The 20,935-nt window shown below is 39.3% G+C and overlaps 2 protein-coding genes, 4 non-coding genes and 8 pseudogenes across 6 annotated transcripts in view; 13 read left to right on the top strand and 1 right to left on the bottom strand.

Annotated features, from left to right (window-relative positions):
* LOC148908553 (uncharacterized) overlaps positions 1-15,423 on the bottom strand; it is a 54,446-nt gene extending 39,023 nt beyond the window's left edge. Inside the window, exons 1-2 of the mRNA XM_089034930.1 lie at positions 15,332-15,423; positions 3,172-3,308 (exon numbers count right to left, since the gene is read on the bottom strand). Of these exons, the coding sequence (XP_088891056.1) occupies positions 3,172-3,308; positions 15,332-15,415 (221 nt within the window). The 5' untranslated portion in view covers positions 15,416-15,423. The remainder of the gene's footprint in view (positions 1-3,171; positions 3,309-15,331) is intronic.
* LOC148908554 (uncharacterized) lies at positions 1,735-2,619 on the top strand. Its single transcript, XM_089035224.1, has one exon. It carries the CDS (start codon positions 1,735-1,737, stop codon positions 2,617-2,619), a length of 885 nt encoding a protein of 294 aa, XP_088891350.1.
* Positions 15,424-16,393: 970 nt separating the features above from the next.
* On the top strand, positions 16,394-16,512 carry LOC148908555 (5S ribosomal RNA; annotated as a pseudogene).
* Positions 16,513-16,713: 201 nt separating this feature from the next.
* On the top strand, positions 16,714-16,832 carry LOC148908556 (5S ribosomal RNA). The gene has a single exon (XR_016120993.1). It is a non-coding gene; the product is annotated as a 5S ribosomal RNA (ribosomal RNA).
* A 201-nt stretch (positions 16,833-17,033) lies between these two features.
* Positions 17,034-17,152, top strand: LOC148908557 (5S ribosomal RNA; annotated as a pseudogene).
* A 201-nt stretch (positions 17,153-17,353) lies between these two features.
* LOC148908558 (5S ribosomal RNA) lies at positions 17,354-17,472 on the top strand. Its single transcript, XR_016120994.1, has one exon. It is a non-coding gene; the product is annotated as a 5S ribosomal RNA (ribosomal RNA).
* Positions 17,473-17,673: 201 nt separating this feature from the next.
* On the top strand, positions 17,674-17,792 carry LOC148908559 (5S ribosomal RNA; annotated as a pseudogene).
* Positions 17,793-17,993: 201 nt separating this feature from the next.
* Positions 17,994-18,112, top strand: LOC148908560 (5S ribosomal RNA; annotated as a pseudogene).
* Positions 18,113-18,313: 201 nt separating this feature from the next.
* Positions 18,314-18,432, top strand: LOC148908561 (5S ribosomal RNA; annotated as a pseudogene).
* A 201-nt stretch (positions 18,433-18,633) lies between these two features.
* LOC148908562 (5S ribosomal RNA) lies at positions 18,634-18,752 on the top strand (annotated as a pseudogene).
* A 301-nt stretch (positions 18,753-19,053) lies between these two features.
* LOC148908563 (5S ribosomal RNA) lies at positions 19,054-19,172 on the top strand (annotated as a pseudogene).
* Positions 19,173-19,372: 200 nt separating this feature from the next.
* Positions 19,373-19,491, top strand: LOC148908564 (5S ribosomal RNA). The gene has a single exon (XR_016120997.1). It is a non-coding gene; the product is annotated as a 5S ribosomal RNA (ribosomal RNA).
* A 200-nt stretch (positions 19,492-19,691) lies between these two features.
* Positions 19,692-19,810, top strand: LOC148908565 (5S ribosomal RNA). Its single transcript, XR_016120936.1, has one exon. It is a non-coding gene; the product is annotated as a 5S ribosomal RNA (ribosomal RNA).
* Positions 19,811-20,111: 301 nt separating this feature from the next.
* On the top strand, positions 20,112-20,230 carry LOC148908566 (5S ribosomal RNA; annotated as a pseudogene).
* The last annotated feature ends 705 nt before the right edge of the window (positions 20,231-20,935 follow it).

Raw genomic sequence — 20,935 nt, forward strand, 5'->3', positions numbered from 1 at the left:
TGATATCAAGACCCTTCCCAAAACCCGAATGTACTGGTCAAAAGATCCTCTCATCGGCGTGCCTGAAGTTCAGAAGGTGATGAGTCGAAACCACTTTGAAAAAATTCGGCAATATCTCCATGTTAACGATAGAGAGACAATGTATCCCCGTGGACACGAGCAACATGATAAGCTTCACAAGATCCGACCCGTTCTTGACACACTATTGAAAACCTTCGATGAAGAATACCGTCCTTCACAAAATGCCAGCATTGATGAAGGAATGGTAAAGTATAAAAGAAGACCTGGATTCAAGCAATACATGCCAATGAAGCCAGTGAAAAGAGGGATCAAGATCTGGATATGTGCGGACACAGAAAATGGATTTGTTTGCGAGTTCCAAGTTTATACTGGCAAACAAGATGGCACCACAGAACACAAGCTTGGATACAGAGTTGTTCATGATCTGACTAGAAAACTGGTGGGAAAGAACTATCACATATTTGCTGATAATTTTTTCTCATCAGTTACTCTTGCCGAGGACCTTCTAAAGGACTACCTCTACTGCTGTGGAACGGCAAGATCGAATCGTAAAGACTTTCCCGAAGAGCTGAAGGACAAGAACAAGATCAAGCGCCTTCGCCGAGGAGAGTCTTTATTTTTACACAAAGGCAATGTTGTAGCGACAATATGGAAGGACAAAAAGGCGGTAGCATTTATCACTTCACACTGTAATGCTACTGGAAACGAAACAGTGAGAAGGAAACAGAAAGATTGCACTTTCATCGAAGTACCTTCGCTTCCCGTAGTCAAGAGCTACAACAAGTATATGGGAGGAGTGGACATGGCCGATCAACTACGACAGTACTATAACACTACTTGAAGAGCAACAAAGTGGTGGCGATACCTATTCTGGTTTTTTATCGATGTAAGCGTTACCAATGCTTATATTCTTATGAAGTTGGCCCCAAACTATCCCACCCTTACACAGCTTTCATTCCGGATTGAACTGGTCAAATGTTTGATGAATGGCTTCTCCTCTCGCAAGGTTGGTGTAGTGGAAGGTGCTGTCCAAGAGGGACATTGGCCAGTAAAAATGTCCAAAGGCCGCTGTAAAATCTGCTTGAAGGGCAAGAGAGTTAAGTTCTGCACGCAAGGATATGAGAAGTGTGGACTGCAAATCTGCAAGGACTGTTTCAAGAACCACAACTTGCACCTATGAGCGCCTTCAAACAAAATGGCGGGAGATTCAAATTGTAGTGAACACTGTTCTTGTTTTTGACTGTTCTCAGTGTATATAGAACATGAATTATTGAATACAAGTACACTGAAATATCTCTTACATTTCTAGATTCTTATTTCTCAATTTTAAGGTCTATATTTAAATGATTTATAGCACTATATTAGCAACATCAGTTTGTATGTTAGTAGTTTCAATTGAAAAATCAAAGGAATGATTTTACCTAATGAATTTTGCTATTTAAAATGTTCATATCATTCTTTAATAGGTATCATTGAAAAGATTATTTTTTGGAAAATAAACTTTTTTACTATTGTATTTCTTAAAATCCTCTGGTTTTCTTGATATGAATGATTTAGTAAGGGTATCCAAAAACACCTCATATTTGTCTGGCACCCCTTGGGCAATTAGAGCAGTTACAACCTGGACCCCTTGGGACTGAGAGGGTTAATGGCCCTCCACACAACAAGGGGATCCTTATCTACCAGAATGCAGCCTTCAAGGATTCCAACATGATGCTTAACGCAAAACTGAAAAGCCTGAAGCAAGAAGGAAAGCACAATGTACAACACAAACCTACCATTGAGATGGAAGATCTCCGGAAGCTCAAAACAAGTGCTATCATGAGTCCAAGTACTCCCAACAGTTTACTAATGAATGTATGGTTTCATTGTACTTTATACTGGTGTAGGAGAGGGCTGAAAGGTCAACGAAACCTGTCTAAAAGCAGCTTCAAGTTCCTCAATGACGAAAACAGGCCGTATGCCACTATGACTCATGACGAGGCCAGCAAGAATCACCCGGGTGGTTTTGGCGACCAAGAAAGCTATGAAAAGCTTGCTTTGATGTACAAAACTGACACTCCACATGACGGCTTCTCATCTCTTCAACTTTACCTTAACTGTGACACATTATTTCAGGTTCCCAAGAGAAACTTAGCACGTTCTTCCGAAGTGGTGTGGTGCAAGAATCAAGTGCTTGGTGTAAACAAACTCGGAAACATGATGAAGGAACTGAGTTTGGCACCCAAACTTTCCAAAGTCTACACCAATCATTGTGTAAGGGCAACTATGATCACCCTCTGGCCAAATGCTGGGCTATCAAACAGGCATATAATGGCTATTTCTGGCCACCGCAATGAGCAGTCTCTACAGAGCAACAACTCGCGGCCTTCGTCAAACCAACTTCAGCAGTGTAGCAACATCCTCTCTCTGGCCATCAATCCAGTTCCAAGCCGCCAGATTCAAGTTGTTCCTGAAAAGCCATTCTGTTTCACAGAATGTACTCACACAACAGGAGAAATTCAATTTTGGAGCCCTATTCAGTGGATGTTCCATCAAGTTGGTCCGCATTTCTTTCATCAACACCGACGGAAATCAAGTTCGAGTTCTGGCTCTTAAAATAGTGTTTTCTTTTCGGTCTAAAATGACTAAAGCCATCGGTTAAGCTTTGGAATTATTATTTTATCTAGATCTGCTTGCAAAAGGCTCTTTCTCAAGGGAGAAAGTCGCTAAAGTTTGGCTTCTTCTCGCTTTGAAATAAAAAATTTTCAACTTGAATTTCGTGTTTGAAGGCATGTATGAAACTCGCAATTTGATTGGTTAAGCATCTTCTTTCACGCAATCTGATTGGTTATTGCAAATGCACAAGTATATAAGGAGAATTGGTATTTAAAACTTTGAATTAAATTCTTCTGTTTTATTCAATTGTGTTTCGTTATTTTTGTTGTTGAAGAAAATAATTTTATAAAACAAATAAAATACATTTACTGTGTTTGCACAGGCTAACCACCTGCAAATCGCCTGTGGCTCGTGTTTGCACTGATCTGCTCTCGAATTTTTCCAACAACATCTCAGTTTGCAGTAGCCTGTGCAAACACAGTAAATGTATTTTATTTGTTAAAAATTAATTTTTTACGAGGAAGACATATTAAAGATAAAGTTGAGACTTACAATATTGTACCATCCTGTTTGAAAGAATTTCTGTATGGTGGCAAACTTATGCCCAATGGAACCAATTTCTCTGAAAATTGCAGGCACAGTTCAACATTTTCAATGCTTGGGGGCTCAGATTTCATGAAGAAGTATACCTATTAAGAGAACAAAGTAAATAAACTTAACTGTAAAACTATAGATATTTTTATAATATTATTGAAGATTCACATTTTCTTTTCAAATACATTAGTTTAATAATCACAATTTGTGAATATTTATTACCTAAATATAAGTATATTTAGTTATTTATATTTATATTTATATTTTATCATTTCTACTATTCAATTTCAAATGGCTGTTTAAAATTATTAATAATAATAGCCATTTCAAACTGAATATTTTTAACCAGTATATTGCAAGATTTTTAGTTCCAGAAATTATCCATACCACACCCAAAGATTTTCGAATTTCCAAGGGGTGGGAGGGTCAAAATAATTAAAATATGAAATTTCCAGGGGTGGGGGTTGGGGGATCTAACAAGAAAATTCCTTCCGTTGGGGGGAGGGGGTATGGATAATTCCTGGAATTACGCAATACTAGAAGAAAAGGATGTGCTTTTTTTGATAAAAGTGTACCATATTTCACGCCTGTTTATTTGATGTCTTTGTTTCAGTGCCAATCACAATGAAGAATATTAAATTAGGAAGAATGGTCAACCAGTGTCTACACCATCAAAAAGGCAAATGCAAAAATAATTATTTCAATAATTATAAATGCCCACTTGTGTCTATATACTATGATATAAACACGCTGGGAGCTGTAGAGCACTTGAGAAGCCCACGACTTCTCTCTTGCTCTACAACTCCCAGCGTGTTTTGTAGTTTCCATAAACTAGGTGATGGGCAATTTCAGACCGTATTTCACTGAGTTGACGAATTTATTTCCTTTACATGCGAATTATCCATACATTTCAACTTCTACTGCATGAATTACACTAAATCCACATGAATCCCAATTCAAAGGCAAGAAATAAAGCTTGTTGTTGCTGCGTAACTTCAGTGAGTCTTCTAAAGAACTCAAACTAATGTGGACTCAAACAATGTTCACAACTGTGTGTTGTGTGCCCTTGAGGTCAGTAAAATTACTGGCACGCGCGGGCACGTGGCAATCACGTGCTCTACCGGAAGTAGGCCGCTACACCCCACCCCATGCGCAACACAGTGCAGCATATACAGATACAAAGGCCTAAGAAAATACAATAATTTTAACATGATGAACGTAACATTATAAGTTCGATCCCCTTTGGGATAAAGTTCAAGAGTTCAATGTTCTTGTCCTGGTTATCAGCCAATGTTGGCAGCTTCCTCCAGAAGGCAGGGTTTCTGAATCGGCCGTACCAACGTCGAGTTCTGGGTCTTCACCTCCACTGTCCTTACCAATCCATCTCTTCCATCATCTGTTCCATTGCAGTAGCCTTGTACTTTCTGCATGACAAACACGATCTCACCACCTTTCGCACCGCTGATCTACCTTTGGGTATCCAATACCTTTCTCTCATTTGGGCCAGGATGTGATCTTGTCCTGCATGAGCTAGTCTTTGATGGAAGTACTCGATGAGTAACCTTGTAACGTAATGACTTGGGGGACAATCATCGGAAATTTAGAGTCGAAGGAAACGGGAGCTTCTGTGATGCGACCTCCGACTCTGATTACGTCGTTGATCAGTACTGGATGAAGCTTGACTATGCTGCTAGATAGTTTGACCGCCTTGTTCCTAGTTAACTCTCGGATTTCTTCAGAGTACACCTGGCGTTGTACAAGTTTCACTATGGCCTTTGAAGCACATTCTAGGTCCTTGGTTGTCAAGTGTTTCTCGATATCACTGCACGAATCACGATCTGTGCAGCGCTGTCTCAGGTACTCCTTAAACTTCAATAGCCATGCAACCTTTCTCAACATCATGGACCAAGAGGAGTAGCGTGTCAGCAATTCATGCAGCTCATCCGGTGCTGTTACCACAAAGACGGGTCTTTCGTTTTTGATCTCTGCTTCATCATCAGGCAGTTCGCCAATCTCGTTAGTTGGCCAATGTTCTTCTGACCTTGACAAGAAATCAGGACCTTGTAGCCATCTTCCATTTGTCAGGAGCTCCTTTGCTGAGAGTCCGCGGGACGCATCATCCGCTGGGTTTAGGTCGCCGGGGCAGTGTCTCCACATTCTAGGTTGAGACACCTCTCTAATTTCTGCTACACGATTTGCTACATAGGTCTTGAATCTCCGAGATTCATTGTTTATATACTGTAAGGTAATCTTGGAATCCGTCCAAAAGTACGCATCAGAAATCTTCAGATCAATTTCTTTCATGATGAGACTGTGAACTCTTACCGCGACCGTAGCCGCCTGTAGCTCTAACCGTGGGATAGACACATACTGAACAGGAGCTGTGCGAGACTTTGCCATCACAAAGGCACATTCTATGTTGCCATCAATTGATTCTTTCCTTAGATATGAGACCGTCCCATAGCCCACCTCAGACGCATCGCTGAAGTGGTGAAGCTGTAGTGACCGCAACCTGTCACTGCCATTCAGGAAGTAGCATCTGGGAATGCTGACCTGGTTGAGGAGTGCTAGATCTTTCTTCCAGTTATTCCAGCCGTATCGTAAGTCTTCTGGAAGCTCGTCGTCCCATCCGAGTTTTAATTGCCAAGTCCGTTGCACGAGCTTCTTTGCTTGTAGAAGGACTGGTCCTACTATTCCAAGAGGATCAAACGTTGAGCTAAGTACTGACAGACAGTCTCTTCTTGAAAGACCATTGCACTTTCCCGGATTGGACATCGCTTTAACTCCAAAGGTATCAGTTTCAGTGTTCCACTGTACTCCCAGAGCCCTCTCAGTGGGAAGACTATCTAGATCCAGGTCTTTGGTAGTTCTCTCTTCAGCAGGAATTGCAGCAAGCACTTCCTTGTCGTTTGACACAAACTTGGTGAGATGAAAGTTCCCTTTGTTTAGCAACTCGGTCAGACCTCGCACTAGTTCAATCGCTTGATCTGGTCTTGATGCTGATACGAGACAGTCATCGACGTAGAAGTTTTTTTTAACAGCTTCAGAAACTTCCTTATTGAATTCATGGCCATGGTCAGTTGCCGTCTTCTTTAACGCCCATGCTGCTATGCAAGGTGAGTCAGCCTTTCCAAAAAGGTGGACTGTCATCTTGTGATCGCTTGGTGGTTCGTCGATATCTTCACTCCACCACAGGAAACGAAGTGCATCGGTGTCTTTCTCTAAACACTTAACCTGATGAAACATACCTTCAATATCAGAGGCTACTGCGACCCTTTCCTTTCTAAATCTCAGCAGCACTCCGATAAGACTGTTGTTAAGTTGCGGTCCTTGCAACAGTTCCTTGTTTAGAGAGACTCCTTTGTATTCAACTGCCGCATCGTAGACAACTCTCACCTTGGGCTTGTTTGGATTTACAACACCGTGGTGTGGAAGGTACCATGTGATGTCGCTTGTCTTGTCAGCTTCATCCTTTGACAGCTTCTTGGCGTAGCCTTTCTTTATGTAGTCCTCCATGACCATCTTGTACTTCTCCGCGAAGTTCCGATCTCTTTTAAAACGTTTCTTGAGTTGCTCCAACCGCTGTTCTGCTTGTCGTCTGTTGTTGGGTAGGCTCACACCTTTATTTTTCCACAAGAGGCCGACTTCGTATCCTCCTTTATTGGTTTGCTTGGTAGTGCTCTCCAGAATGTCTAGAGCTCTTGTATCCTCAACACTGTTTGCGTCATCATTACTTAAAAGACCTTGATTATCAAGAGTCCAAAACCTTTCAACTTGTTTATGCAGCATCACGTCAGTGTCTCTCGTGTTCGGATCACAATGTTTGAAGATGGACAAAGCAATAGGTTGATTATCTTCATCTGTACACCTTGTTGGCCCTGCCACACACCACGCAAATGGTGTTTTCATACCATATGGCTGATTTGGAGGGTCGTCTCCCCAGCAATATTCATAGACGACATGCGCTTGTGGTACATCTTGACCCAACAGAACTGATACTTTCTCCAAGCCAACACCTACATTCGACAGCTTCAACGTTTCAAGGTGTGGCCAAGTTGACAGATCTATCTGACTTGGGCAGTATCGTTCTGGTACATTCAAGTCGTCGACTACTAGCGCGCGGCGTACTTAAAGGCTTGGGCCCTCTTGGGTGGTTGAAGTAACAGCAAAACTGACATTGGGTAGAACACATTCATGATTGCTTTGGACGACAGTGTTGATGTTCACCCTCTCGGGAGTTCCTTGCAATTGTAGCTCTTGCGCCAGGTGTGAGGTAATCATCGAGCTCACAGCAGCAGTGTCCAGAAGACCATAGGGTGTAACTTCCTTGCCCGTTTCAGCAACTACTCTCAGTGGTACTACCTTCAACATAACAAAGTTCCTTCCTGTAACACTTGAGGTAGCATTCTGACTAATGCCACTTGCCCCTTCCCTTTCCTTGTCATTACTGAGGTCATCAGGCCTTATGTCAACATGAAGGAGAGTGATGGGTCAAGGGAAAATTACAGTTCTTTACTCTACAGCCATCTTTCGATGGACATTCACTTTGCTTGTGCAGTCCAGCTAGACATCTATAACACAGTTTGCCGTATCTTGCAAATCGTCTGCGCCATTTTACATTCTTGGACGCAAATACGGGGCAATCTGCTAGTTCATGTTTATCCTTCTTACATACCTTACAGGAATCAGGAGTCTTGCTTGTTCTAGCATGGTTTGCCTTGTTATTCTCTGTCTCTACCTGGGTTGTGAAGGTAGGAATTCTCGATTTCAGATGCGTTTCTGATTTGTTCCACGGGATCTTGGTGTTCCTAATGTGGTGCGATTTCTCCCGGTTAATCACTGTGCCTTCATTACTTCCGTACACGGGGTCATTTTCAATTTGTGACTCTGCTGATATGAATGCACAAAGTTCCTTCAGGGATGGTTCTCTACCCTCCGATCTTTGACGGTAAATGCTTGCCTCCTTACGCCACTTCCTTTGTAATGAATCAGGTAGTCGATCATAGATTAGCTTCAGATTTGTAGTACAGTTTAGTTCGTTCGAGTTCAATTCGAGCATAGACCAATAACAATTTTCTATCTTATCAGAAAAGGCTAGAAGGCTTGCGCTATCATTTGCTCTAAACCTTGGCCCTGCAACTACCGATGACTTTAATGCCTGTATGATCATAGCGTTTTGTCCAAATCTCTGTTGTAGGACATTAAGAGCTAGTTGGTATCCATTAGGCAACCCTTCATAGGTTTCAATTGCTTCTCTAGCCCTCCCGGTTGTGTAGACCATTAAGTAATTCATCTTCTCACTATCAGATAACGTCGATTTACTCTCTACTTGATCTCTGAAATTCGATCTAAATCGCAGATAACGGGCGGGATCACCGTCAAAGGGGGTTGGTTTTGGTGGAGGCTGCGACATTCTTAGCTCCATTTTCTCCCAAAGAGCTGAGGGTGGCTCATTTACTGAGGACGTAGCAAAACGAGTTTGACCTTTAAAATCCTGGGTGCATACATGATTGTTCTTTAAATTAGTTCCTGGACTAGAACGAGTAGAGACAAACTTCTGATCCCACTCTCTATTACTCTGGTAAGTGGTAGACTGCAATGGCGCATTTGCTAACTTAAAATCATCTGCATCTGGATTTAACTTGCTCTCTCTCCCTTTACCCTCACCCAGTCCCTGCTGTTTACTTGACACGACTATTACAGTCTCTTTTTCATGGGGTTTAATCGGGGAAGTGTTTCGTGGTTGTGGCAATTCTGCGTATTTTGGCGCATCGTCTGGGTCGTCTGAACCTAAGTCTTGTTCCTCGTCCTCTTTATTCGCATCCTCATATACCTTGCTAACAGCTGCTGCAACCTCACATTCAGCAATCAGCTTCACTCTCTCGGCTTCCCTACTGGCTCTGCGCGCTGCTTCATTGGCGGCAGTTTCTGCGGCTTCAATTTTATCGAACACAGCCAATTTTGCTTGCAGCTCAACTTGCTTCGCCTTTGCTTCGAGAAACTTAACTCTAGAGGATGTGCTGGATGCTTTAGAGCGTTTAGAATGTTCGGACTTAGCTCTCGACCTTGAAGAACCCTTTTCTGATTTATCGTCTCTCATACGACGATTGACTTCTAGAGTCCAGTTCTTGGTGGACGTTTGAATATTTAATATTTCATTACGTAAACCCTTATACATTTCTGAGTCTGAAGCGGCTTCGTCTTCATCAAGAAGTTCTAATATTTCTTCATGAATGTCGCCAAAATTCTTAAAGAGACCATTTAAATTTATAACTTCTTTACTCACCAACTTCAAGTTCTCGTCTAGACTCATGAGGGCTTCAATGTTATTGATTTGCATTTCAATTTCTCTCTTAGACTTCTGTCGCTGACGTCTCAATTCAGTCAAACGATAAGTCTTACCTTTCTCGGTCAATTTCCTTTGTCTCCGTTCATTATCTGGCCTTTCTGAGGGATTTTCATGAACTGTCATTCCGATTTCCAAGTCATCCTGTCCATTCCAAAATTTCCCTTCGGGCCTCGTGGTCGACGGCGGAATTTCGTTCAAAACTCCACCTTCTCGCTTCTCAACTTCGGTAGAACTCGCCGAAGGATCTCCAAAATGATCCTCAACATGTCCAACATCGGCTTGAACCACCAGAGTTTCTTGGTCTTGAACATTTCCTTGGATAGACATCATTCAAAGACGATTGAAGTTACTGTAGTTTCCATAAACTAGGTGATGGGCAATTTCAGACCGTATTTCACTGAGTTGACGAATTTATTTCCTTTACATGCGAATTATCCATACATTTCAACTTCTACTGCATGAATTACACTAAATCCACATGAATCCCAATTCAAAGGCAAGAAATAAAGCTTGTTGTTGCTGCGTAACTTCAGTGAGTCTTCTAAAGAACTCAAACTAATGTGGACTCAAACAATGTTCACAACTGTGTGTTGTGTGCCCTTGAGGTCAGTAAAATTACTGGCACGCGCGGGCACGTGGCAATCACGTGCTCTACCGGAAGTAGGCCGCTACATGTTTATATCATAGTATATAGACACACGCGCTGTTTTATATTCCTTAATTAGTTCGCCCTATCATGAGGCTTGAGGAATACCGGTTGTTTCACTACCACGCACTTTCGCTACCGTCCTTTTGCTACCACCCAGAGTCCTTTCACTACCATTATGAAGTCCTTTCGCTACCATTGGAAATTGGTAATTTCCAATGGTAGCGAAAGGACTCTGGGTAGTAGCAAAAGGACTGGTAGCGAAAGTGCGTCGTAGCGAAACAACCGGTTACCAGCTTGAGTTCTTCTACTTTTATATCCTCTTATAAACCTACTACTTTCATTTTTATAACCGAAATGTTTCCTCACTTAATTTTTTATGAAATTAGTTCTCTAGCTTGTAGCACATGAAAACCAGCACAACTTCGTACAACTTCACCAAAACGTAAAAATTTAACGTTACCTTGCGCAATAACTAAGAAAATGTCACCATAAAAACGTCATTGTCAAACAAATATCTTTGTTTTGGTTCCCAATGTTGATAATCTACGTAATAATCTTTCAAAGAAAATTGGACTTTTTCGACACATCAGTCCCTATTTAAAAACCACAGAAAGAAACATATTACAACACGGTCATCAAACCTGCTATCATGTATTGCTCTACACTTTGGTCATCATGTAACAGTAGCTCTATTAATAGGGTTATGCAACAAAAAAGAGCGGCAAGAATTATTTTGAATGTAGATAAATCTTCCCGTTCTATTGACTTGTTCAACGAGCTAAGATGGCTGCCTTTTTGCCAAGAATCTTACATCAACAGATGCACCATTGTGTACGATAAGATTAACGGGACCTGTACTCCTTACATCAGTGATCTCTTTGGAATGAACTCTGAAGTCCATAAAAGATGAACATGCTACTGTAAAATAAATGCCCGATGTCCAACATACAAGAAAGAAACAGAGGGAGGGCACACCATAAGTGTCCGCTGCGCAAAAGAGTGGAACAAATTAAATAAAAGTATCAAGGAATCTTCATCAAGAAAAGTCTTAAAAAGAACTCTATTTAAAATCTAGCTTGATAATCAGATTACGAATTTATGTTTTAATTCAATTAATTAAGTTTTATTACATTATTGAATAATGAATTTTTTCATTCTTCTTCACTCGCTCCACTCGTTCCTGTTGCATAACCCTTCTTTAAAAATTTTTTTTCAACTTAGAATTTTCTAAGTCTCTATATGATGGCTCCCCTCCACTTCAGCAAGTGCAATGGGTCATTCCACTTGTTCCGGCTGCATAACCCCCCTTTAAAATATTTTTTCCACTTCAAATTTTCTAGGTTCGTCTATATATACCTGTTCATGTTAGCACTATGAATTAAAAATGTGGGTATCCTGTGGCCATTACTGCCACCGAATAGCGAAATGAAGTGTCCTGTCAGGCCGATCCAGTGGATCCACTGGAATATCAACCCTCGTCCGATTTTTAGAATAAGGGACCGCTCATTATTTATCTAGAGGGGGGGTACAAAATGATCAGAATTTCTGCATATCGTTGAATATATATATATATATATAATGATTTTGTGCTTTATTAGGCAAGTTTATCTACTATTTATCTTTATAATACATAATGTTATACTCCAGTCCAATGAACCTGAATATTTTTGATACAGTGTATAAAGTTTTCACCTTCCTTGGTATTGTGCATGGAATACTATTATGAATTTAATAATGGGTGTAATATAAATATAGAAGCCTACAGGTGTTGCTAAAGAAGAAAATCAGTAATTAAAGATAGAGACTTTCATTGCCAGCGGCTTACAATTACAATATGATAATCTACTCAAAAATGGAGTCTAAAGCTAAAGCAGTCAAAGAATTAGAACTTCAAGTTAAAGAAAAGAAATTCAGAAAAAAGAAGCAGAGCTTCAAAAGTATGTTTTATTGACATGCACCTAATTTTAAAAACGTTGTCGGGTTCAAAAAAAGGCTATATCATCAAAGCTAAGACCGAAGGGGAGCATGGGAAGACAAACAATTATGCTAATTTCATGCATATTGCAGTTTTCCCTTCCTGTGCACATCTTATGCAACATGGCTTTGGCATGTTGTTAATCTACGTAAACCGAATTTGCTCTACTGTGCATTTTTACATGTCTATATGTAATACACATTTCGGAGTACCCAAAATCCTTTTTGGTCTTAGCTTCGATGATATGACCTTCTTGAACCCAACTACATCTTTTCAATTAGGTGTATATAAATTATGATATATGTACATATGATATATATAATTATATATTTTTCAAAAAAGGCTTTTGAAGGTTTTGTTGCCTCTTGCATATCAAGCCTGAAATACTCTATGGTTGTGAATGAATCAGCAATTAGCCACAAGAATTTGAATTTTTCAAACCTTTTTTCCTTGTTTTTCAGGAATATTTTCAGACATATTTTCTTCTGTGCTGACATTATTGGGGAAAAAATTACAAAACATTTTTTTTTTTTTTTTTTTTTAATTTTTATTTTATTCTATTTTTTATTTTTTATTTTTTTACACGTTGTAATACAATTTTATTTCACATGGAAAAGAATGTGAATTTTTTTTTTTTCTTTTTTTTTTTTTTTAAAGTGGAGTTCTAACAACATTTGAAAAGGTATGAGTGTATTTGTGGGGGGTTGGGGGTTGTATACAATTTCTTCAAATGGGAGGGGACTTTGAAAAAATCATCTTTCACAAAAAAAAAATATCTCAACCTCCATCCCCCCCTCCTTTCCCTAGATAAATAGTGACCGGTCCCTAAGTGAACAAGTCTTGTCTGACATCACGCGCTTTGGCACGTTGCAAAGTAGTCTTGGGAATTCTAACTTGGTATTTAGAATTTCATGTTTATTTGTAGTAGTCTTGAGAGCAAAAATGTATTAATATAACTTCAGAATTGGCTTGAAGAAACTGCACAAATATAGTACAAAACTCCTGAACGAAATCAGAATGAGCCTCATTTATGTAACGAACAAAAAGGCATTAATTATTAGCAATGATCTTCGGATACAGAGAATACTGCTTTCAAAAGTTGAAATAAATTAATGTGTAGTTTGTCACAATGAGCCATTACACAATGAGCCATTACAATTAGAATTCTTGAAAATCCTTGCCACCTTTTAATTTACAAGGAATTCCAAATAAATTTGAATTTCTAATTCAGCTCAGTCTTGAATTACAGCAGTCAGCAAAACGGAGCATGCCTAGACATTAATTGTCAGGTGATAAGCTAACTCCGCCCCCTCCTAATAACATAGTAACTTTGATTGACAACTGCCATATGCTTCCTATAGCAGAAGCCCACAAAGGTCTACTGGGTAATGTCCTGTACACCTATCAATCTATGAACACGTCATTTAAATCCATATCTTGGTATTATTGCACAACCTTGAAATTTTGTCGAGCAGAAGACGACAAAAAAAACAAATGTATTTTATGAGCGGTATACCACAGGTAACCAGCTAATAATTTTATTCAGAAGAGTTCAAGCGTGTTACTTGATTACACATGTGCTCTCTTGCATCAAACTTTGGAGAATAAGGCCTCGTCCCAGAGGAGGTTCCACTAGTATCCCAGAATGCATTGTGTTTGATACTATATTATCACTTTTTCATGACGTCATCACTTTGGTTTGACCGGCTTAGAGTGCACAACAAGATGGCGGTGTTCAGACTCGGCAAATGCTTTTCAAGATATTTCATTATTGTATGTTCATTGTGTTTCAAAAGATGATTTTTCTGTTTGTGTACAAGGCCTTGAAGGAGTACAAGTCGTTTTAGACTCGTTCACGTCAGTGTTTTGGAGAAATTGAGAGAGAGACGTGTCGCTCTTGTTCCAACAACAACGAGTGACAACTCTTCGATTGATTACTTGTTCAATAACGTCCGTAGCCCAGCTCTTATTCGCCTTACTTAAACATTTAGTATAGGAGTAAGTAAGGTTTATTAAACATTTTTGTTTTGTATAAAATGGGCTAAAAATATCACACCTTTTACGAGTGGCGTTTGTGATAGATTCTCGTAAATATACTTCAATTGTGACTGTCCAAAAGACTATAAATCATGGGTCACTTTTGGTCATTTCAAGGTTTTGCTTTTCCTAAATATCTGAATTACACATAATTGTTGCTTAAACTTAAAATACTCAAATATATAAAAAGCAGCATTTACTTGATGTACCATATAAAATCCAATATGACATCAGGTATGACACCGCGTGACAAAGTGAACTCGAGCGATATAACTCTTACAATTGGCGTAAATCCAAACAAATACGTATGTAGATTAAGAGTATTATTAATAAACAATACAAGTTCATGAGTTTTTACCTCGTACAGGTCACGTAACAGCTGCTACGGAAAGTGCAAGTCGCACACCGCTACACACGAGTAGAAAGCGACGCCATATTGGAAAACGAAACTCGCAAAGTAACTTGGGATACTAGTGTATCCTCCTCTGGCCTCGTCCACACTATGCCGGATAAATTTGAATCCGAATTTTCACACTGAAACCGAAAAAAAAATTTCCGTCCACACTAATGCTAGCCGGCGTTTTCAAATTGTTCCACTCTGGAGACCGTAGTCGAAAAAATTCGTTTTCGGTGAAGAATTGTTCTGGATTCGCCCGGACTAGTGTGGACGAAATAGAAATTCGGATTTAAATTTATCCGGCATAGTATGGACGTAGCTTAATACTTCAAGGTTTTTCCTAATAATATCATAGATCGCTGAGCTTAAAACAATCATTATTTTGCAGTTTTTACCTTGGATTCCGCTAAATGAAACCTCAATGAAACAGTCTGTTTGATGAGGCCGTAAAATTCAATACATCGTACAAAATATAGACAAATTACCGACAAACATCGCAAAATCTCTAATAAAGCATTAAAGCATAATTCATTTGGGTTATTTAAGTTTTTTCAAGCAATAAATCGTTCAACTTGAAGCTAAATTGTTGAGAATGAATCCCGCCAAAACATGGCGACGAGCAACCGAACTCTTTACGGTCAATTCAACTCTAAAATATTGCTTTAGATAAATCAATTAAACAATAAATGGCTAAAAAAATAGTTAATTTACCTTTAGGATGCTGTATGAGCCCTTAAAGATCCATATTTGAGAAAGAAAAGAAGGATTTTTAGTCAGAAAATATTCACACGACATCTTTTCTCCTCGACTGCTCCTCTGATACCACGTGACTGCCTAGTTTACATGTCAACACAAACCAACACCACAGGGGAGGGGAGGGGATTAATTCATTGTTCAAAGAAACTTCGCGTAACTTTTTAACCCTTTTCCCAGTGAAATTAAAATATTTCAAACAAACTATTCCAGTTATCTTTCACCCAACACCATACAACAATTATACATCTATATTTATTTTATCCTTATGAGAAACTAAGCTATTTTTAAAAAACTAAATAATTTCCTTCAAATTTTCTTCAAAAGGATTATTTTTCCTGGTCATTTTACCGCTTTACCACATTTTCGGAACATTTTTCGCTCACACGAAATACCACATCATTTATTATTTTATCCACACAACGCCAAGCTCACATATTGATTCTTGCGAAAGGAGGATAACCGGACAACATGCAGAAAACTTCATAGACTTTTTTTTTTCATTTTATTCCCATTCTCTTTTCAATTGCTTTAATTCGCTATATTCGTTCCAAGTTTTACTTTTCTACTCCATTCATTGCTGTTCTTGTTTTCTGTTTGTTTTGTAGTGTTAATATCTTCTGTTCTAGAAAAGATTGTTCGCGCTTATTTCGTCATCCAGCATAACTACATAAAGTACCTAAAGTTTTGAAGTTAATTCTGTCTACGGGCATACCACCAAGAAAAAACCGGTTCTCGTCCGATCACCGAAGTGAAACTCGGTAGGTTCACCCTAGTACTTGGATTAGTGACCAGCTTGGAATAACTGGTGCTGTAGACTTCTTTTCATTTTATTCCTCTTGACTTTTCAATTCCTTCATTTCACGATATTGGTTCAAATTTTAATTTTTACTACTCTACTAACTGCTGTTCTGGTTTTCTGTTTGTTTTTTTAGTGGTATTTTCATCCGTTCTAGAAAAGTTTCCAGCCGCTGAAATCGTGATGCAGCATCAAGTAGCATAAGTTGTGCAATCTCTTCTGTCTATGGCCATGCCATCGAGAAAACACCGGTTCTCGTCCGATCACCGAAGTGAAACACGGTAGGGCCAGCGTAGTACTTGGATGGGTGACCACCTGGGAATAAATGGTGCTACAGACTTCTTTTCATTTTATTCCGCTTGACTTTTCAATTACTTCATTTCACTTTATTCGTTCCACTTTTAATTTTTACTACTCTATTCATTGGTTTTCTTGTTTTCTTTTTCTTTTTATTAGTGGTATTTTTTTCCGTTCTAGAAAAGCTTGTAGTCGCTGAAATCGTGATGCAGCATCAAGTAGCATAAGTTGTGCAATCTCTTCTGTCTATGGCCATACCATCGAGAAAACACCGGTTCTCGTCCGATCACCGAAGTGAAACACGGTAGGGCCAGCGTAGTACTTGGATGGGTGACCACCTGGGAATAAATGGTGCTACAGACTTCTTTTCATTTTATTCCGCTTGACTTTTCAATTACTTCATTTCACTTTATTCGTTCCACTTTTAATTTTTACTACTCTATTCATTGGTTTTCTTGTTTTCTTTTTCTTTTTATTAGTGGTATTTTTTTCCGTTCTAGAAAAGCTTGTAGTCGCTGAAATCGTGATGCAGCATCAAGTAGCATAAGTTGTGCAATCTCTTCCGTCTATGGCCATGCCATCGAGAAAACACCGGTTCTCGTCCGATCACCGAAGTGAAACACGGTAGGGCCAGCGTAGTACTTGGATGGGTGACCACCTGGGAATAAATGGTGCTACAGACTTCTTTTCATTTTATTCCGCTTGACTTTTCAATTACTTCATTTCACTTTATTCGTTCCACTTTTAATTTTTACTACTCTATTCATTGGTTTTCTTGTTTTCTTTTTCTTTTTATTAGTGGTATTTTTTTCCGTTCTAGAAAAGCTTGTAGTCGCTGAAATCGTGATGCAGCATCAAGTAGCATAAGTTGTGCAATCTCTTCTGTCTATGGCCATACCATCGAGAAAACACCGGTTCTCGTCCGATCACCGAAGTGAAACACGGTAGGGCCAGCGTAGTACTTGGATGGGTGACCACCTGGGAATAAATGGTGCTACAGACTTCTTTTCATTTTATTCCGCTTGACTTTTCAATTACTTCATTTCACTTTATTCGTTCCACTTTTAATTTTTACTACTCTATTCATTGGTTTTCTCGTTTTCTTTTTCTTTTTATTAGTGGTATTATTTTCCGTTCTAGAAAAGCTTGTGGTCGCTGAAATCGTGATGCAGCATCAAGTAGCATAAGTTGTGCAATCTCTTCCGTCTACGGCCATACCATCGAGAAAAAACCGGTTCTCGTCCGATCACCGAAGTGAAACTCGGTAGGGCCAGCGTAGTATTTGGATGGGTGACCACCTGGGAATAAATGGTGCTGTACACTTCTTTTCATTTTATTCCCATTGACTTTTGAATTACTTCATTTCACCTTATTCGTTCCACTTTTAATTTTTACTACTCTATTCATTGGTTTTCTGGTTTTCTTTTTCTTTTAATTAGTGGTATTTTTTTCCGTTCTAGAAAAGCTTGTAGTCGCTGAAATCGTGATGCAGCATCAAGTAGCATAAGTTGTGCAATCTCTTCTGTCTACGGCCATACCATAGAGAAAAAACCGGTTCTCGTCCGATCACCGAAGTGAAACTCGGTAGGGCCAGCGTAGTACTTGGATGGGTGACCACCTGGGAATAAATGGTGCTACAGACTTCTTTTCATTTTATTCCGCTTGACTTTTCAATTACTTCATTTCACTTTATTCGTTCCACTTTTAATTTTTACTACTCTATTCATTGGTTTTCTCGTTTTCTTTTTCTTTTTATTAGTGGTATTATTTTCCGTTCTAGAAAAGCTTGTGGTCGCTGAAATCGTGATGCAGCATCAAGTAGCATAAGTTGTGCAATCTCTTCCGTCTACGGCCATACCATCGAGAAAAAACCGGTTCTCGTCCGATCACCGAAGTGAAACTCGGTAGGGCCAGCGTAGTATTTGGATGGGTGACCACCTGGGAATAAATGGTGCTGTACACTTCTTTTCATTTTATTCCCATTGACTTTTGAATTACTTCATTTCACCTTATTCGTTCCACTTTTAATTTTTACTACTCTATTCATTGGTTTTCTGGTTTTCTTTTTCTTTTAAATAGTCGTATTTTTTTCCGTTCTAGAAAAGCTTGTAGTCGCTGAAATCGTGATGCAGCATCAAGTAGCATAAGTTGTGCAATCTCTTCTGTCTACGGCCATACCATAGAGAAAAAACCGGTTCTCGTCCGATCACCGAAGTGAAACTCGGTAGGGCCAGCGTAGCACTTGGATGGGTGACCACCTGGGAATAAATGGTGCTGTAGACTTCTTTTCAATTTATTCCCATTGACTTTGGGATGGCATCATTTCAAGTTATTCGTTCAATTTTAATTTTTACTACTCTATTCATCGCTGTTGTTGTCTTCTTTTTGTTATTTTTGTCCCCTTGACTTTTCCATTGCTTCTTTTCACTTTATTCGTTCCACTTTTAATTTTTACTACTCTATTCATTGGTTTTCTTGTTTTCTTTTTCTTTTTATTAGTGGTATTTTTTTCCGTTCTAGAAAAGCTTGTAGTCGCTGAAATCGTGATGCAGCATCAAGTAGCATAAGTTGTGCAATCTCTTCTGTCTACGGCCATACCACCAAGAAAAAACCGGTTCTCGTCCGATCACCGAAGTGAAACTCGGTAGGGTCACCCTAGTACTTGGATTAGTGACCAGCTTGGAATAACTGGTGCTGTAGACTTCTTTTCATTTTATTCCTCTTGACTTTTCAATTCCTTCATTTCACGATATTGGTTCAAATTTTAATTTTTACTACTCTACTAACTGCTGTTCTGGTTTTCTGTTAGTTTTTTTAGTGGTATTTTCATCCGTTCTAGAAAAGTTTCCAGCCGCTGAAATCGTGATGCAGCATCAAGTAGCATAAGTTGTGCAATCTCTTCTGTCTATGGCCATACCAACGAGAAAAAACCGGTTCTCGTCCGATCACCGAAGTGAAACTCGGTAGGGCCAGCGTAGTATTTGGATGGGTGACCACCTGGGAATAACTGGTGCTGTACACTTCTTTTCATTTTATTCCGCTTGACTTTGGGATGGCATCATTTCAAGTTATTCGTTCAATTTTAATTTTTACTACTCTATTCATTGGTTTTCTTGTTTTCTTTTTCTTTTTAATAGTGGTATTTTTTTCCGTTCTAGAAAAGCTTGTAGTCGCTGAAATCGTGATGCAGCATCAAGTAGCATAAGTTGTGCAATCTCTTCTGTCTACGGCCATACCATCGAGAAAAAACCGGTTCTCGTCCGATCACCGAAGTGAAACTCGGTAGGGCCAGCGTAGTACTTGGATGGGTGACCACCTGGTAATAACTGGTGCTGTAGACTTCTTCTCATTTTATTCCCATTGACTTTGTGATGGCATCATTTCAAGTTATTCGTTCAATTTTAATTTTTACTACTCTATTCATCGCTGTTGTTGTCTTCTTTTTGTTTTTTTTGTCCCCTTGACTTCTCCATTGCTTCATTTCACTTTATTCGTTCCACTTTTAGTTTTTACTACTCTATTCATTGGTTTTCTTGTTTTCTTTTTCTTTTAATTAGTGGTATTTTTTTCCGTTCTAGAAAAGCTTGTAGTCGCTGAAATCGTGAAGTGGCATCAAGTAGCATAAGTTGTGCAATTCTCTCTGTCTACGGCCATACCATCGAGAAAAAACCGGTTCTCGTCCGATCACCGAAGTAAAACTCGGTAGAGCCAAGGTAGTACTTGGATGGGTGACCACCTGGGAATAAATGGTGCTGTACACTTCTTTTCATTTTATTCCTATTGGCTTTTGGATTGCATCATTAGTAGTATAGGGAATGGGGGTTCCAGCGCAATCTCAACACGGGGTAAGACCCGCGTCAAAAATCCACCTACGGACGACCCCCACTCCAAGTGTGGTTGAGGGCAACAGCGCACTTAAATATGTTAGTCTATATATGGAGTGCGAAGAATGTAAGAAGTTCGTTAACGACTTTTGCATAATTTGTCTAAGACCTAAAGTTATCGTACCTAAGCCAGAACCCTTTTGGTGTTGTGGTAAGAAAATGCAAATAGAAGACGACACGTCAGCACAGTGTTACGAGTGTGGTAAGAATATTCGTAATGCCGTACCAAATGCTACCAGAGAGCAGTATTACGCCAATGGAGGTCGTAAGAAAACGCCATATAAGAGAATAAAATACTTCAGGGACTGGATGAGTCATATCCAAGGTTTACATCCGATATATTTAAGCGACGAAGTAAAGAAGAAAATCATAGACCATTTAGAAGAGCCAACCCCACAAAGTCTACGGAAAACGTTGAAAAAATTAAAGCTAGGGAAATATTACAAAGCTATTCCCTATCTTTTGTCTGAAATTACCGGTAAGTCTATTCCTGAGGTTTCTGATATGACAAAAGCCGAGTGGATGTTTTGTCGGCTGGATAAGGATATTCCTTATTATCCTGACATAATCTACGAAATATTT

The sequence above is a fragment of the Actinia tenebrosa genome, unplaced genomic scaffold (assembly GCF_029948245.1).
Source record: "Actinia tenebrosa isolate PJP-AT-01 unplaced genomic scaffold, QUT_ActTen_1.0 PGA_scaffold3__52_contigs__length_22856419, whole genome shotgun sequence".
NCBI classification, from domain to species: Eukaryota; Metazoa; Cnidaria; class Anthozoa; order Actiniaria; family Actiniidae; genus Actinia; species Actinia tenebrosa.

Coding starts and splice junctions, on each gene's coding strand:
- LOC148908554 (XM_089035224.1), top strand. CDS start 1,735: ATGCTTAACGCAAAACTGAAAAGCCTGAAGCAAGAAGGAAAGCACAAT.